Raw genomic sequence first — 18,272 nt, forward strand, 5'->3', positions numbered from 1 at the left:
CGCATCGGGCTCCCTGCTCAGCGGGGAGCCTGCTTCTCCCTCTCCCACTCCCCACCACTCCTGTGCTCGCTCGCTCGCTCTCTCTCTGTGCTCTCTCTCTCTCAAATAAATAAAATCTTAAAAAAAAAAAAACCTGTAACAACAAATAGGCCAATTTGTAGGACTCCATTTTACTTTGGTTGCCTCATGCCTTCTTTCTATGGGAGAAAATACTCCAGCGTAGAACATAATTCAGTGATTCCATGAGTTAAAATACTGAGACAAGCTGAAGATGGAGAAAAGTGACTCATCTACGAATTCCACTGTGACCACAAAGAAAAAACAGTTGTGAGATTAAGTCTGCTGCTTGGATGCAGTGTTCTCATTCCATCTGGCAAATCATACATTCCCTACCGATTTCCTCCATACACTGAATGGAGAGCAGAAACTTAATGTAGCTATGATAGATTAAGAGAAATGTTGCATGAACACATCAGTGCAGATGACCCAATACGATCCAGATTCTGCCCTTTGGGTAGAAGTATTTTCTTGATCTTTGGTCCAAAACAAATTGGTTAGTCCTGGTTACCAACTGCTTCCGGGGGCAGAAGAAATAATGCTTATATGCTCTATGGCTACAGGTGATTCGAAAACCACATACTTCATACCGGACAAAACAGGTTTAATAGCAAATTCTAAGCCCATTCAAAGGGAAGTGCATCTGTGAGTCACTTCCTGTGTGCAGGCCAGGCGGCGCTCTCATTTCCGGCTCCCCAGAGCCCGTGGAGGTCCGTGACCTCTTCGCTCAGCCCAGGAGGAAGCGGGCTCACAGGGGTTAAGCGCACAGCGCCCAGCAGCGCTGGAAGGCGACACCGTTCCCCTCCAGGCAACTCCAAGCCCGGCTTTCTCTGCTGGGCCGCCTCCGGCCCTAATGGAAGACCCTGCTTCCTTGCCGTGGGTGCAACCCCATCTGACCTGCTAGAGCTGCTAGAACCCTTGGCAGTTGTCAACAGGGACTTTCCTGATTAAAACACCCCTTCTCAGGGCAGCCTCTGAGATGCCACCTACGTGTTTTGCCTGAGGGGCGCCCCTGACGGTCACCATCACCTCCATTTCCTTGCCTTCGTTAACTCCTTGAAGAAGGTTAAGATGAGTGAACCAGACATTGAGATAAATTATCACATATATCCGTGTGGGTTCACATCTGAGAATAAACGAAAGGAAAAAAAAAAAACAAACTTGTTTTTTAAAGTCCAAATTACCACTGAGGGTGAGGATGCTTGTCCATGAACGAGAACAGGAGAACACGTGCAGATGGTGAATGACCTGACACAGCGGAAAACCTTTGTTCTAGGGTCTCGCCCATCGGCAGGTGCTCAGGAAGGATGTATTTCGGTGGGCACATCGATCATTTCTTTTTCATACCAGGTTATTATTGCCGCCCACAGGCTCGCTGACGATCCCCACCATTAGCATTATTTTGTCAAGAGCAAGTCAACGGCCAGTTTTCACCCGAGTTCTTCAGGTTTGACTAAAAATTAATTCTGTATTACCTAGCACGTATCAAGTTTTCCCTGAGGTTGATTCGTGCCAGCCATGTTTATCTCAACTAGCAGCTCTTGCACGCCCTTCCTTCTGCTCTCTGTCTGAACGACTCCTGGTTGCAGAGCCAGGTCGTGCAGGCTTTCCCAGTAGAGGGCTGGGCGAGTTTGGAACGGTCGCTTCCAAAACGGTACCTGCTCAGTGTGGCCCACCCGCCAAGGATCTTCTTTTGCCCACAAGACATTTAGAATCACCTCTTTCTATTCATATTAAGATGCTCAGCTGTAGTCAAGCTATTCAGTTTCTACTAAAAAGCAGTTCAGATTTTTGTGTATGTATGTATCCCTAGAACTTAAGGTGGGGTTTTTTGAAGTATAATTAATATAAAACAAATTATTGGTGTGTGTATAATGATTTGATATTTGTATATATTGTGAAATGATCACCATAAGCCTAGCTCACATCACCATCCCCATCGTTACAAAAGTTTTTTTATTTCATGGGAACTTTTAAGATTCTCTTAGCAACTTTCAAATATGCACTGCAGTATTATTAACTGTAGTCACCGTGCTATACATTGCATCCCCAGGACTTATTTTTTTAAAGATTTTATTTATTAGAGAGCATAAGCAGGGGGAGGGGCAGAAGGAGAGGGAGCAGCAGACTCCCCGCTGAGCAGGAAGCCTGATGCGGGGACCCTATCCCAGGACCCCGGGATCATGACCTGAGCCGAAAGCAGACACTTAACTGAGCCACCGAGATGCCCCGCCCCTCCCCCCCCAGGACTTATTTTGTAACTGGAAGTTTGTACCTTTTGACTCTCTTCACCCATTCTTGCCACCATCCCACCCCACCCGCCTCCCCATCCTCAGGCAACCACCAGTCTGTTCTCTGTATCTATGAGCTCTTGGTTTTGTTTTAGAGTCCACATCTAAGTGAGATCATGCAGTATTTGTCTCTGTTTGACTTATTAGCAAAACGCCCTCACAGATTCTATCCAAGTTGTTGCAAATGTTAGGATTTCATTTTTTCTTAGGGTTGAATAGTATTCCATCGTGTATATTATACCATATTTTCTTTATGCACTTCTCCATCAATGGATACTCCGGTTGCTTTCATATCTTGGTTATTGTAAATAGTGCAGCAATGAGTATGGGGGTGCGTGTATTTTTTTTGAATTAGTGTTTTTGTGGTCTTTAGATAAATACCCAGAAATGGAACTGCTGGACCAGTATGGTAGTTCTTTTAATTTTTTGAGGAACTTCCACACTGTTTTCCACAGTGTCTGCACCAATTTACACCAACAGTGCACGAGGGCGCCACATCCTTACCAACAGGTGATTTCCTGTCCTGATACTAGCCATTCTCACGGGTGTGAGGTGGTATCTTTGAGGTTTGATTTGCATTTCCCTGATGATTAATGATATAGAGCATCTTTTCATGGACCTGTTGGCCATTTGTGTCTTCTTTGGAAAATGCCTATTCAGATACTCTGCCTGTTTTTTATTTTTTTTAAATTTTTCAAAAAAATTTTATTTGAGAGAGAGAGCGCGCGCACGTGCATGAGAGAGGGGAGGGTCAGAGGGAGAAGCAGACTCCCTGCTGAGCAGGGAGCCCGATATGGGACTCGATCCTGGGACTCCAGCATCATGACCTGAGCTGAAGGCAGTCGCTTAACCAACTGAGCCACCGAGGCGCCCCTCTGCCTGTTTTTTAATCAGAGTTTTTGGGTTTTGTTTTGTTTTGTTTTGTTTTCCTATGGAGTTGTATGAGTTCTTTATATAGTTTGGATATTAACCCTTTATAAAAACTCGGAAGTTAGGTTTCACAGGGCAGCTCTTGACATTCCCTGGGTTTTTATGCATGAAAGATATCCTGTGGCAGAAGTAGTAAATGTAATTTGTAGAACAACTACTATGTCATGTGGAACATTTAAGTTTCTCTTCCGTCAGAACCATGCATTACTCCCTCAGGATTTTTCTCCTTTAAAAGGAAAGCCACACAGACATCTTGTTATTGCTCACAGGCCGTTGATTAGAGGTTTCCATGTTGTCGCAGCCTGAGACCAAACTCTGGAGGAGAAAATTATTGTACTTAGGACAGCTGTAGTCATGAAGCAGTTCCAAAGGCCCCTCCGAACGGCTCAACAGGTAGTTGCCAGCAACCTTAGCAACCACACAAACTAAAACCGGGAGGAAACCACCCCTTCGTAAGGACCAGCATGCCAGCTATGACCTCAGAGGAAGGCTGGGCTCCCAGAGAGGCCGACCCATCCTCCTCCTCTGGGCACGCAGTTCAGCTCTGAGCTTGCAGGGAACGGAGCCAAATCACTCCCAGATCAGACAGAGCCGGAGGCGCGTCCCTCTGCGCACAGATGCCCCAGGCTGACTTCCCTTGGGCCGCACCCCTCGGAGACTCCCACCTCTCCTTGCCCGCACTGCTGCCTGCCGGAAGCAGGGTCTTGGTAAAGTGGGCCGGGAATGAGCACCGGGCTGTGACATCGAAGATATCTGGGAGAAACAGGGTATTCTAGAAGGAACATAGAAAACTAGAAGGGAACCAAGTTGGTGGAAGGAATGACTGGCTCAGAGGACCCAAACAATCCATTTCTCCAACATTGTTTACTCATGTTTTATGTCATAAAAATGTAGACGAACCACTAAAGGAGAGGACTTGAGTGGGCTTTGGTGGCGTTCCATTCTCAGCTTCGTGTCCTTGCTCATACTTGGTGAACAGACTATTATTATTTTTTTAAGAGACTATTATTAATCCGTTTCCTTCTAAGATCCAGGGGGAGCCAATCACTGTGTTGGTATAAGTTTTTTCTCCCCACCCCCACCCCCAAAAAGTAACACTTAACTATCCCCTCCTATGCCATTCTGTTTAGATTTTCTAGTTAACTCCCAGAGCTTGAATGGCAGCATTAGGCCGCTGGGTTCATGTACATTAAGAAAAGTCAGATGATTTTCAAATGAATATGAAACCTTTCTAACAAGTAGGTCTACTGAACATAATGGAGTTTTCCCTGGTTCAAGTTTAGGACTAAATGATGAGGAATTGGAGGGGTTCCAGAGGATAGTAATGAAAATGATTAAAGGACTGATGATGAAAGGTTCAAGGAGTTGGGATCACTTAGCCTGGAGAAGAGAAATTGGAGGGGCGATTTAATGGCAGTCTTCAAGTACAGTCAGTGGAGGGTTATTACAAGTATGGCAGCCAGCTGTCCCCCAGCTGTACTGGGGACTGGGAAAAGGAAACCGGCTACAATTCAGCAGGGGATTTAAGTCAGACCAGGGCTATCAATGGTTCTCAAACTAGTTTAAGAGCTGGAAAGCCATAAAAGCTTAAGAGAAAATGATGGAATATAAACTGAAAATTGGGGAAAACGCTGACTTTCGGGAGATCAGTGGGAGTTAAAACCTACCTTCAGCACAGGGACACTTTGCTTTGGGGAGGCCCTTGTTGAGAACAGACGAGCTCGGAGGATGGAAAATGGCCTGCACCCTTGCTGACGGCTGGAGCCCATGAGGCTGGTCTGCGGTGTTCGGGGAAGAAGAGAATCACTCCTATCTGAATCCTGGTGACCGTCGTCTTCCCACCGGCCCCCGTGTACGTCTACACCTTTGAGGACTGCATGTCCTGGAGACCGGGGAAGGCGCCCTTCTACCGCAGGTGGCAGCTGGCCCCGGAGAAGGCTGCGTGGCGGCACCCCTCCGATGTGGACAAGCCAGCTCGGGCCACTGCCAGCTCAGGGGTATCGGGAACGTCACTCTTTTAAAGAAAGGACACGCTGTTTTAAAATGTTTTATTACAAAGCTTCTTTTAAAAAATGCTCAGCACGTTAACTCAAACTGGAATGACAAACGTTAGATGGCAGTCTGGGGCAAAGGCTGTGCCTTGTTATTTAAAAAAAAGATGGGTACATCAATGCTCATTTTAACAACTGGCATAAAATCCCACTAATTGGCTAATAAAAACAGATACAAATACAGAACATTTAAAGTAATAACAATTCAAGTGCTGGGCTTTTTACAATAAGGGGGTGAAAAGGAAAGAAATGAAAATTCACTGCAAACCGGCCTGCTGAAAGTATCGGTTAAGGTTTACCATTAAACAAACAAAGGAGATCAGAAGAAAAATAAAATGAAATAGGACAGCCAAATGCTCCCAACAGGGTGGGTTTGGCTGTCCCATTTATTTAGCTCTATCCAACACCTTACAAAGACAGAGAGGCCACTATTTGTTACAAGTAATTCACAGAGAAGCCACTTGTCTGACAAGATACCGCTCAAAAAAGGGCGGCTTCTTTTCATTTTTTATTTCAAACTTTTCCAGATCTTTGAATTTTACTCAAAAGCTCATAGCTAGCAAAATATACAAGAAAGTTAAAACTAAAAAGTGAAAATTAAAAAAAATTCAAGTTTAAAAAAAAAAAGCAAACACAAGATTGATCCTTTTGCACTGTTAAATAAAAGCTTTAGGAGAAAGGAGAAAAAAAAAAAAAATGAAGACCGAAACAAAGCGGGAACTCTTCCACAAAGTCCCCCACCGGGATGCTGCTGATGGATGCGCTGGCTGCCGGCTCCAGTCGCTCCCGGCAGGCGAATGTAGCCAAGTTACTGTCCTTGCCAAAGGGTTACAGGTATGGACGCAAGACGCTCTGGGAAGTGCACGTGGAGAGGAGGAAGGGCAGCTGCTCGGCCTGCTAGCAATCTCAGGGGCTTTGTACTTCTCGTTTAGGAAACCTTTTATGCTTTATTTTGGAACTTGGCTCTTGAAGTAGATGAAAGGGGGTTTGGCAGTGATTGTCTTTATGGATCAGTGTCTCTAGCATTGACCTCAGGGTGAAGGTGGTGTCAATTCTCCATTGGGGTCGACTGGGCAAGCCCTGGAGACAGTCTGGGTTTTCAACAAGCTTCCATCTCCAGAAGAGGTCCCGGGGTCGCCGCCTTGGCTTTGCACGTTGGGAATGAGCTTCGTTTTCCACCTCAAGAAGGAACAAATGAAATGTTGTTAATGTGCATTTGTCACAGTCCTTTAGACTCGATGGCATACAGCATGTGTCTTAAGATCTCTGCATTTAATAGTTAGTCCACTTTATCGATTTCGTGATGGCTAAAATGGTTAGCCCTACGGGAGCCCCAAATCTTCGGACTACATTAGAGAATAAGTCTTATTGGTTCCATGTACACGTACGCGTGTGCACAGGGACGAGGACTGCAATTCACACCTCGGGTGCTGAGAAAGTGCATGGTGCGTGCTGAGCAGTATTAGGGCCGTCCGCACTCTGGCGACCTGGTAGCTGCTCTTATGCTTAATGCAACTACTATCAACACTGTCCCTCAAGAGCAATGATGGGAACCACGAAGAAATGATCTATGCACGTCGGCTGCTACTGACAAAACGGGAGCAAATCAGCCCCAGAATGCTGTCGACTGAGGAGGCCTGCAATGCCCATTCAGTTCCCATTCTCCTGTCAAACGAACCTTTCCCTGGTTAGCAGGCAAACACCTGCTACAGCACTGTGCTGTTTGAAGTTTCAGCAGGGTACAGAGCCTTCACACGGGAGAATCAAAGAGCCAAGAAGGACCCCACCTTTCTAAGGACAAAGGAGCAAAGCCTGGACCCGTGGGGAAGGCACCCCACAGTTCCCTATTTACATGTACTTTTGCAGCACAGATTTTCAAAGGTTTGGTCCAGGCTGCTCTTCCGGACGAGGAATGGCCTTGCAGGCCTGGGCTAGGAGCTCGCAGCAGCTGGAGACAAGTGCTGTGATCAGAACGGACTGCTTGCTGAAGGAGACAGAATGTCCCTCTGCTGGGATGCAGCCCTGCCCCAGCTGCGGGCTGACCCTCCAGTCGTGAGCTGAGGACCGTGGCCCCCACATTCTAGCAAGGCAGCGCCTTCTGGGGCAGCACCGCGCACTTCCGGCTCCCCAGGCCATCCTGGCCTTCCCCTCCCCCTTTCTTGAGCTGAGCACAGTCACAAGACTACTAGAACAAACTGGGCTGTCCAGAGTGGCCATTTACTACATGGATACCATGTGCTTCCCTGGAAAGAATCTTAACATCTCCTAATAAAGCCATTTCTTTTTACAGCCTCCCATCTTCCCACTGTTATTGCATTATTTCAGTGTCCTCTTTACAAATCCTCCTAATGGCATAACTAGTCTTTAAAATAAATTGGCCAAGAATTTGTCTTGCTATCAAGCAAGACAGACCAGACGTGGTTGCTTCTTTACAATACAGGACCATCAGGGCAGACCAAGTCTTACCTCCAAATGGGAGAAATGGGAGCCTTACAGAGTTGCTTTATAGATATAAAACAGGTCAAATCAAGATTCTTTTCAAGAAACCACAGGCATGAGGCTCCGGAGCCTGGAGCCTTCCCACATCTAAGGCTTCACTGGGGGGCTGTGGCTGGGCCGGGCCAGGCGAGCCCCAGCGCAGCCCGACCCACCAGTGAAGTCGGTGCAATCAAAGCCCACAATTACTGCTCCCGCTTCAAAGGCAGCGCAGCAAGGCCCAGCTCACAGATGTTAGTGCTTGGGCCCCTCTGCCCGGGGTCACTGCATGGGCCAGTGGTACAGTGGGTTTGGAGGTGGCATAAGACACCCCCCTCTGCCATCTGCCCCCACCAGCCAGCTGAAACCTGTGAAGTTCTCTTGGGTCAAATTCCAATCTTGACAAAAATATGCCGCCAACCAAATGGACCCTGGAACTCAAATGGGCCGAGTCACGTATGAAGAGCCCAAGTAGTCGAGGGAAAGCTGAGGAAGACTTCACGAGTGGATCTGTTTCTGGGAGATAAACACTCCGAAGCATTAGGAAGGTCTAGGCCTTGAGGCAAAAGTAGTGCAGGAAGGGCAGGAGGGAGATTCCTTCTCTGTAAGCTCCAAGGTAAGATGCTATTGGAAGCTGAGTGCTTCACCAGCCCCGTCCTCGGGGTCCAGAGCCCAGCCCCCCTGCCTCAGACTGTCCCCCCGCAGGAGGAGCCAAGGAAACAAGCCCTTTGGGAAGGCTGAGGTGGAGGAGAGCAGGGTCCGCTCAAGCTGTCTGGGCCAAGCTGGGGGCAGCGGAGCTGGCGGGCAGGAACAACAGGGGAAGACCCCTTCCTCCCCTCACCCCCTCCCTGGATCAGGTGATATCATTTCCTTGTTCAGAAATGCTGAGGACCCCAAAAAGATGGGCTGGAATTATGGATCCTTCTTTCCTCCCTCTCCCAAATGTTACTAGTAATGAGCAAGAACTTTAAAATGTTTTTAGTTATTACGTGAAATTTGAGGAGAGAATATCAGAGATAAGTTTTGCAAGAAGTCAACCGAGGCAGATTTTAATTGCCAAAACTGCCTTCGAGCAGCATGCCGCACACCTCCTGCCAGCTGCCTGGCCCAGGGGCAAACCGACCGAGGCCTGGTACTGTAAGGCGTGACCTCTCCTGTTGCACAAGGTCGTGTCTACGAAGGACAGGCGCAGACGGCTAGAGCGGGGGGCGCCAGCACGACCGAGCTCGACTGGCCCTGGCATAGCAGAGGACACGGAGGCCTGTGGTCGTTAAATGATCGGCCCGAGGAGGCCTCTAGAGAGTATCGGTGCCTCCTGCCTCCACGGGGGTCACAGCCTCATGACTTTCCCCGTGACCTGGAGGTGACCTTGTCTGCAAGCCGGCGAGGGAGAAGGAAGAAAAACAACGGCTGCTGAGCACGGCCGCGCCAGGCACTGGGACACGCACCCTGTGCGCACAGCGTCCCATCATTACAACAGCTCCCCGAATTCCTGCCTGTTTACACATAAGGAAATCGGGGGTGGTGTGAGGTTAAACAACGGGCCTAAGGTCACCCAACCTGTGGGTGGCAGGATTCGCTTTTGAGCGCTAACCATGTGTCTTCTGCACCGTATCCTGGAGCTAAATTGTCATTCACTTTCTTCTCTCCTGCCTACCTTCCAACCATCCGTCCATCCCCAGTCCACAGCACTGCGGAGGTGGTCTGCACCAAGACCACTGCCCACCCCAAGACGCTCTGCTAGAAGGCAGGATACTAAAGAGAACAAAAGGCATAAGAAGTTAACTCTGAAATTTAAATCTCCTCTAAGATGGAAAGTATAACCCACAAAAGCCAACTGCTTGTAAGTGAGCATGCCCGGGTTTTGGAAAGGGGAACGATCATGCATGGTGGGGAAGGCTGGCACTGAGCCCCCTTTCTGCAGCTGAGGTCGGCCCGAGTCCCAGCGCTGGAGACCAGTCAGTCTGCTGGCCGCAAGCTCCGAAGCAGGCCAGTTCCCGGAACCCGGAGGAAGGGGTTGGAGGAAGGGATCAGTGCGAGGGATGGGTCTTTGGCCCCGTGCTTGGATCCGGGTTCTACAGACGGAGGCATGAATCCATGCGGTTGCCTCCCCCGGGTTATTCAAAGGGAGTTCTCCATGAAAGCAGACTTTGCAATGTTGAGGGGACGCTGAGGCAGGCCCGGAACCGTTACTGACTTGCTCCAGGGGGATTTCCGGTCTCTAGCTGCTGTGATCGGTTTCCCTTTGTGCCTCCTCTGTGGGCACATAGATTACATCAGTGGGCTACGCCTCCCAGGGCAGGTCCACCGGAGCCTTGCTACTTCTGGAAACAATACAGAAATATTCTCGAAGAAAGGGTGGAGTAAGAGAGCCTCAAAACTTCATTTTAGTTCTATAAATTGAAGTGCTTGAGGAAGACAGTAACTATGTAGACCCACCTTATCCACCCATCTCCAAATTCTTTATCTAATTCACATTTCTCTGTGCGTTTTCCCACACCAAAGATGCTAACTTCACCTTCTAGACCTGAAGCAACAGGATCGGCACATCCTTGTTTTTCTTCTTTTCAAAGCCAGACTTTCCCCCGTTAAACACCTGCGTGCGCGTGTCTAGGTGTCTCAGCACAGGGGGCGCAGGGAGGCACGGTGCGTTGTGGGCTCAGAGCAGAGCTCCGAGGACAGCCCTGGGCTGCTCTGAACACGGGCTCCAGCATACTACCAGGTCCTCCTGGGCAAGTTACTTGAATCTACCAAACCCCAGTTTCCTTATCTGCAAAACGGAAATAGTAAGTTCCCACCTTTCATAAAGTGTGTTGACGGGAAAAAAGGAGATCATGTGCGTGGTGAGTGGGCAAGTGTCTGGCACCTGCAGGGCATGATGAAATTTCGTTCCCGCAGCAGATGGAGACTGGGAGGTACAGACAGACCCAGGCTCGAACTCGACCCCGCCGCATAGCAGCCACGTGGCCCTGGACAAGTTCCCAGCGTTTTCTCCTCTGTCCTAGAGGCCAGAGGTCTCCCCTGCCCAGGGCTGCCCCAAGAGCGGCATGATGTACCCCAAGCAGAGGCATCTCTCGGAGCACGCCGGACACAGCATGTGGTCCAGAAATGTCCATTCTATCTCTACTGCTCCAACCTCAACGTGTTTGAGGTGGTCAGCAAGATTCATACTATTTATAGAACTTCTGGTAGAAAATTAAGACCAGTAGAGAATTCTGCAAAATCTCTTATGAAATATAAAATATCTCTTATGAAACAGTATCTCCAGCAACACAATAATTGAGAAAAGTAATCCCAAAAGGGCAGCAAAAATTTGTTATATTCTTGAAGAACATGCCTAAAATTTTAGAAAGTTTCAGGTTAGTATGAATTAAAACTTAAGCACAGAAGTGTGCAGTACTGTCCCACTGAAATGCTCTCATTTTCCACTCATTCTGCCAAAAAGAACAAAGCTTACGGATGGTTTTAAGCAGGATCACCTCACTCATCTGGATCTGTTAGCTGGCAGCCTCAGTTCTAAAGAAGACAGCTGCCTCAGGCTATCACAGTGCTATCAAATTCATGCACAAAACCAGCACATTTTACCCTTCCTTACAAGGGCACCCTCCATATACCAGCTCAGAGCCCATTTACTTTTAACTCACAAATTATTCAAATAAGCTTCCTGAATCTACACAACAGACCAGAGAAACATATTACTTTAGGGGAGGGTCAGAGTCCCTGACAACTAAGGAAGGCACAAAAATTATTAAGAGCAGATTTCTTAAAATCCCCCATTACTTGCGGTCATTTCGCATAGTGGCAGACAGCACCCATTCCTTGTTAGCATATACTATATGCTCTGTAGAATAACAGCATGAAGTATTAAGAAATACTTAATTTCCATGTACTCTGTTGAAAGAGATAGAGGTTGCACTCAAGAGTTAAACAAATTACTTGTTTTCAAACTTAAAGAAGTAAACCTAGAGTTCTCTGGGAAACCATTATCCAGAAGGGCTCATTTCCTCAACAGTTCCAGATGGCTCATTGAGAAAAACATCCTTTTTAAACCAAATTTGTCCAAAATAATTTTCTTATTCTATAAACTGTTCTTAAGTGCATTGATCTTAATTCAATTTTATGCTCTTTCATGAACAATACTAAATATTACATGTCTCAAGAGGGTTTAAATGAGCCTCTCCGTCTCCTATTATTTGTTAATGGCACGTGATCAACCTTGGTAGCCAAGGGTCCGGTTCCCTGTTTCAGTTTCCCAAGGCGACTTAAACACAATTCTAGCTCTTCTGACCATTAAAGAGGGGAAAGGAATTGACAGAAGGGACACTGCAGCACAGGAGAGATTTTAAAAGCTTTCGCCTGTGTCTTCGCTAAGGCACAGCTGGCTAGAGACACTCACCCCGTGTGACCTAACAGACTCCAGCCAGCCGCTTCCTGGTGAGCGGAAGCAGACACCTGTTGGGTTGCTTCCTAGCTCCGCTCTTGACTGTCCCAACTCCCACACACCCACAGTGAGAGCGATGTGCCCCGATGGGATTCTGTACAGTGTGACCATCCCCTGTGGCCACAGCTGATTATGGGCTAAGGCCAAAGTGTGACCCATGCTGGGCTGTCCGGAGTCCCTTCCCTGGAATTTGAATCATCTCTTTGGGACACTGACACTAAAAATGTGTAAGCTTGGGAGTTCTGGACATGTGGATCAAAGAACTGAGAAAGTCAATCTACAGAAGGGAGGAGGAAGCAATCTTGCGGGACAGATGTAAGAACAGGCCATCTTCCAGTCCTCTCCTTGAGCCACGTGCACTGTTGTCTTTGGCTCCCACAAGATGCTCCTGCATCTTTAAAATGGACTTCCCCATTCTCCTTACTCCAACATGGGCTGTCCTTCTTGCCATCAAAGGCCCCTGTCACAAGAGTTAGCGTAAAGTGTCCCGGAGAATGGTCAGAATTTGAAAACCTGCATTCCACACACCACTTAGTCTAGCCACACAGTGTCATTATGCAGCCATCTCTCTCTTCAGGACAATGTGCCCAAGCCTGCCCTTCCTGCCAGATGTCTGGATTTTCCTTCCTGAATGTTCTTACTATGGAGTTCCTGGTAAGAGACATTGTAACCAAGTGTCACTGCCTTGTGAATCCTCTACAAGGTTTCTACAGATCTGTGACAAGTTTAGCAGGAATCTGTGGACAAACATACAAGGAAGGAAGTCACGAGAAGGCCACTGCCTCAGACAGAGAAGGTGCCGAGTGGGAGCCTCTCCAGGCCACCAAGATCCCCATCTCCTAGGAGAGCAACCTGCCGACCCTGACAAGACAAATGTCACACCAGTGGCTGCTTGGCAAAAAAGATGAAAAATGGAAAGCAGGATGTCATTTTTTTCACTTTCCCATTTTCAAAGCCTTAATTTTTACTTTGAGATTTTGGACAAGGCTAAGATTCCTGTTTCTGACCTTATTATTTTGTAAGAGCCTGGCTTTGCTTTCTAACTGACGGGTCAACCAGAAGCAAATACCTGAGGCTTATTGATGCCTAATGACTACATCTGCTCTTGGGGGCACAGAATTCAGAGCAAAGATGAGGCAGAAGTGGCACACTCACCAGGGTGAGCATCAAAAACTGTATGAAATGTTTTTCTCAGTGTGACCACTGAACACAGACTGCTCCCTGACTCCAAGAGGGCACGGGTTCTGGAAGACTTTCTTCAGGTCTCAGTCCCATGGCCAGCCCTGAAGGTGGCTCCAGCCCCACTCTGAAGCTCTGTAGGGAGGCTGCATAAGCCTCAGGGGCCCCAGGCCCCCAGCCCTTACTTAATAGCTCATCAGACTCCCCAACATCACCCTCTAATGGAAAGTTAGACATAGTTTTTTAGAAGATGTAAATCCACGCACTGCACAATTAACTACTGCATTCTATACTGCACTAGAAATTACCTCTCCCACACACCTCTTGGCCCCAGGGAAATAAAGGCTGAAGTAAAAAACACATTTTTCTCAGTTTATCAAGTAGACAAGGTAGAGTTTACACCAAAGTCAAAAACCTATGTTTTTGCAAGTATGTTTGTATGTGGGTGCCTGTGTGTATAACCAAAGTTTGTATTTTAGATAGCTCATTCTTTCTTTTAAACTAGCTCATTGATGTTATATAATCAAAAGAAATATGTTGAGATATCATAAAAATATCTTTTCAGTCTATGTAATTTTAAGATGGGATTTTTGTATTTGTTTTGTTAAAGTAAATATTAATAAGCCAGTTATGTTTTTAAGTTAGTAAACTTGGGAGTGAAAATTCTCTTCAGCTTTTCAAAAATTCTAATTCTTTGCTTCTTTAACACCTTATGAATCTTGATTAAGTCAGGAAGAAAGGGAAGTTCAGTATTTGATGATGATCTCGGACTTCTGACAAACTCTTGGGAAGTTACATATTCCAAATAAACTTGTACTGAAACACTGGAAACTCCCAGCAACTCAATCACTGTTCTATCAAACCCAAGAATTCCCCACATGACTAGACAGCTCAAGTGTTACTTACTCCAGGAAGCCTTCCCTGATCTCACTCTGATTTAGATACTTATTCTATTTTAACATAATACATTTTATGCTATAAAGGAAAGGGATGCATTATTTTATAATTACCTATTTTTATGTCTTCTTAAATTGAAAGCTCCTCCAGGAAGAGTCCATGGACAGAGTCCATTTAGCAAGTACCCTCACTACCTAGTGCAGTTCAGTTCCTGACCTGCAAGTAGTCCTCACAGATGTTTGAAAAACGGATAAAGAAATGATTGGCATTTACAACAGTGGCCTTCCAGGGGGACACAGAGAACGTGTGCAGGCTCATTCCCCAGGGCCCTGGGCTTCCAGCATTCCGACAAGTGACAAGTTAGTCCTAAAAGCTAAGGATGAATTTGGCTTTCTTAAAAGACTGCCCAGCTTGGGAATCTCTAACCTCTAACCATGTCTTTTATGGAGCCCATTTCTGATTATCCAAAAGTTGTTGCAGAGTGCTGAGACTAGGTTAATGCTCATTTGTTTCAACCGGATTTCACCTGAGTGGGTATGTTTATAAAGCACGGAAATAGAAACATGGAGAGACGGGAACACCGTTGGGTGTATGAGGAACTGTTAACAGGCTGGCTTCTACGTTGGGCTGCATGAGGCACCTGCAATGTTATTTCCTACCAAAAACATGAGAGCATTAGATGACACATGTATCTTTTAAGGAGCAGAAATACAAGTTTTTAGAGGGCTTCTTGTTCACTGAGGACAGCCTTTCCTTATTAAGTGGGCGTATTTTCCTTACGGTGACTAGTGGTACTTCCACTACCACTACACCAGTTCAGAGGAATGAGAATTCTCTAGCGTTTGTGCCACATGCGTGGCCATCTGAGCTCAAAGAGCTAATGTAACAGGACTTTTCTTTTAGGACACCAAGATAGTGTTACGTTTCATTGTGTACACAGAGAAATAAACCCTCTCACAAATCTCTTCGTGTTGGAGTCACGGTATCCTCCCCTCCTGGGCATGAGGTTCCATTAGCTCTACCTCATGGAGGAGGAGGAGATCGGGAGGGATTCAGCTAATACTCAGCAGCTTCCCTCCAGAACTGAAACCAGTCCCCGTTGTCGGCAGGATTGGCTCTAATCGAACATTTTATCTGGGGTTGGCTTGTTTCTAAGGTAAAGCCAGCACTAGTGTGGCTGTAGTCTGGGAAACAAGGAACCATATGTTCACATCAGTGGAGAATCCAATCCCCAAACTAGAGGCAATGCTTCTGAGGCGCCCGTGCTGGGGGGAGAAGGGGAGGCAGGAGGTGATCTAGACAGAATTGAAAAACGGCCATGCTGTCTACGTGTCATTTTCCAGATCATACCGGTGCTTTGGTAGTTCTACAGAGCCACTCACAGAACAAGGACTACAGATCAGTAAATACAAGACACCCGAATCTCTTCGACAACACTGGGAGGCAGTGCAGACCACGGAAGAGCTAAGCAGACCCGAAGCTGGGCCGAGAGGACCCCAGCGCTCTCACTGGCGCGAGGACCCCCAGGTCCACAGGCTTCACAGGACCCACCCCAGGCCATGCGTGGCGGGGGGGGGGGGGGGGGGGGGGAGCGCATCTGAGAGCCTGGGTGGCCCTGTTTCCAGTCTAAGCGCTTTCCACAGCACAAAACACTGTCTTTCGTTTCTCTGCCACTGCTTGGGAGTGAAAATTCTCTTCAGCTTTTCAAAAATTCTAATTCTTTGCTTCTTTAACACCTTATGAATCTTGATTAAGTCAGGAAGAAAGGGAAGTTCAGTATTTGATGATGATCTCGGACTTCTGACAAACTCTTGAGAGGTTACATATTCCAAATAAACTTGTACTGAAACACTGGAAACTCCCAGCAACTCAATCACTGTTCTATCAACCCAAGAATTCCCCACATAACTAGACAGCTCAAGTGTTACTTACTCCAGGAAGCCTTCCTTGATCTCACTCTGATTTAGATACTTCTTATTCTATTTTAACAATGCGTCCCTTTCCTTTATAGCTGTGTATGGTTCTGGAACAGAGCAGCAGCAGAGAAATGAAAGACGTTTTCCCCCCACGTCTTTCGTTTCTCTGCCACTGCTCTGTTCCAGAACCATACACAGAATACTCTCCATTTTTCAGGGATAACCGGCCATTACCAAGTATCACCTTCTCACAAGGGCCTTTCCTGACCACCCCACCTAAAGCAGACCCCCAAGTCAGTCCCTGTTTTATTTTTATGACGGCACTCATTCTGCCCTGTTTATGTAATAACCGCCCTCAGCCATGTAAACACAACAGCAGGGACTTTCTTTGCCTCACTCAGCACTCTATTTCCAGGTCTTACGACGCTGTCTGGCATCTGTTAGGTGCTCGATAAGTGCTGGACATTGACTAAACAAGTCAACTACCGTATGTACAGAAGTTTCTGAATTCCCAAGACAAAGGGGAGGGGAGATGGCAGGAACAGTATCATTCCGAATTTACTGAAATTTTTATGAATGCAAATCAGGAGCTCCTCTCTGCAGTTCTTATCAAATGGCTGCTCTCTGAAAGGAGGCCAGTGACTTCAAAGGCTGCAGGATCAGCCCAGCAACGACAGCAAGAGAAACACTGCAGACTCTGATAAAGTGAAGGACGCCAACCAACTGGAGCAGCTGTTGAGATTGGGGGGGGAGGCAGGGTGCACAGGGCCAGGCACTTTTGTCTTTCTGGGAGAGGGTAGAAGGAACACCTTAACTTTTAGAAAAAAATTCGTAAGTGACAAGAAAGCACAATGACAACTGTGACATAAAAAAAGATGTCTGAGATAAATTATAGGACAAAAATAGACTTCACCTAATCTAGTCTAAAATACTATATAATGTTGATCATTAAGGACACAGAACCAAATACCAAACTCTGAAGTACAGAAACCTATTTCTGCATGATTTTTAGGTTTCTGCTGATTTTTAACACAAATAGCGTTAAAGATTTTGGAGTAAACAGAAGACAGAGTAAATCAGTGAATGTTGGTCCTCAGCACCCTGCACTTGTGAGAGTTTTCCACTGAGAGGCAGAGCATGGAACGGCTGCTGTCCATACCTAAGTGTTCAGTAATTAAAAGGACAACATTCTTGGAAAAAAAAAAAAAAAAGAATGCAAAAATCAAGTACAAAAGCTTGTGTACGTACTTCCTACTAGAATTACCTCCACTACGATGCAGGGCCTGTGACTGTCCCCTCTGTGCTCCCAGTGACTCAGCCAGGAGGCCAGCTCAGAAGAGGTCCTCCATTAACAGCCAGTAAATTGAATTAAACATGGATACCATCTGTGATACTGGTGTCCAGCTATCCTGTCTGGTCATCTATATGAAGGGAGGGTCCTCTTTTCAGTCAGAGAGAAGGCTGCCACTCAGTTTAGAAGAGTTTTGATATCATAAAACTATAACGATGGCATTTTGAAGAACCCAGGGAATCTCAGTAAAGATCAGGAAAGTTTCACAGAGGAGAGGGCAACTGGGTTAGGTCTCAGTGAGGGATGGGGGGAAGAAGGAAGGCATATAACATACATGAACAACCGTCGGTGGTGGGTGTCACTCCCGTTTCACAGTTCAGGAAAGCAAGAGTGAAAAACTCAAGTACACTGCACAGGCAAATGGCTGATTGAAAATTCCTATCTGGTACCAAAATGTCTACAGGCTTCTCTGGGAAAGTCCACTGAAATTTCAGCACCAAAATGAAGTTCTAAAAGATTAAGCGGGGGTCATCTGGTTCTAGCCAAGAACCAAATGACCTGCAGGCTACTGCTCTCTCCTGAGAAACACCGCAGACCTATTCCTTCCTTCCTCGGCGGAGGAAATGGGCTTTGCAAGCACAGAGGTGGCATGTGCGGTGGCCATGGTGTGTGGGGAACTGCTAATAATCTTGTTTGGACTGAGCACAGGACTCATAAGGGCTAGGATGGAGGCGAGCAAGAGAG

The 18,272-nt window shown here is 46.8% G+C and overlaps 1 protein-coding gene across 3 annotated transcripts in view; it reads right to left on the bottom strand.

The window, feature by feature from the left end:
- Nucleotides 1-5,317: 5,317 nt before the first annotated feature.
- Nucleotides 5,318-18,272, bottom strand: part of LEF1 (lymphoid enhancer binding factor 1) — a 118,034-nt gene continuing 105,079 nt past the window's right edge. The window contains exon 12 of one of the 3 annotated variants that reach the window (XM_032400971.1): nt 5,318-6,508. Coding sequence is in view for 1 of the 3 variants with exons in the window: in XM_032400972.1 (XP_032256863.1) it covers nt 6,429-6,508 (80 nt within the window). In the remaining 2 variants the exon portion in view is untranslated. The remainder of the gene's footprint in view (nt 6,509-18,272) is intronic. The other 2 variants (XM_032400972.1, XM_032400973.1) reach the window with 2 other exon arrangements.

This window comes from Phoca vitulina, unplaced genomic scaffold (genome assembly GCF_004348235.1).
Source record: "Phoca vitulina isolate PV1807 unplaced genomic scaffold, GSC_HSeal_1.0 scaffold3, whole genome shotgun sequence".
Classification (NCBI taxonomy): Eukaryota; Metazoa; Chordata; class Mammalia; order Carnivora; family Phocidae; genus Phoca; species Phoca vitulina.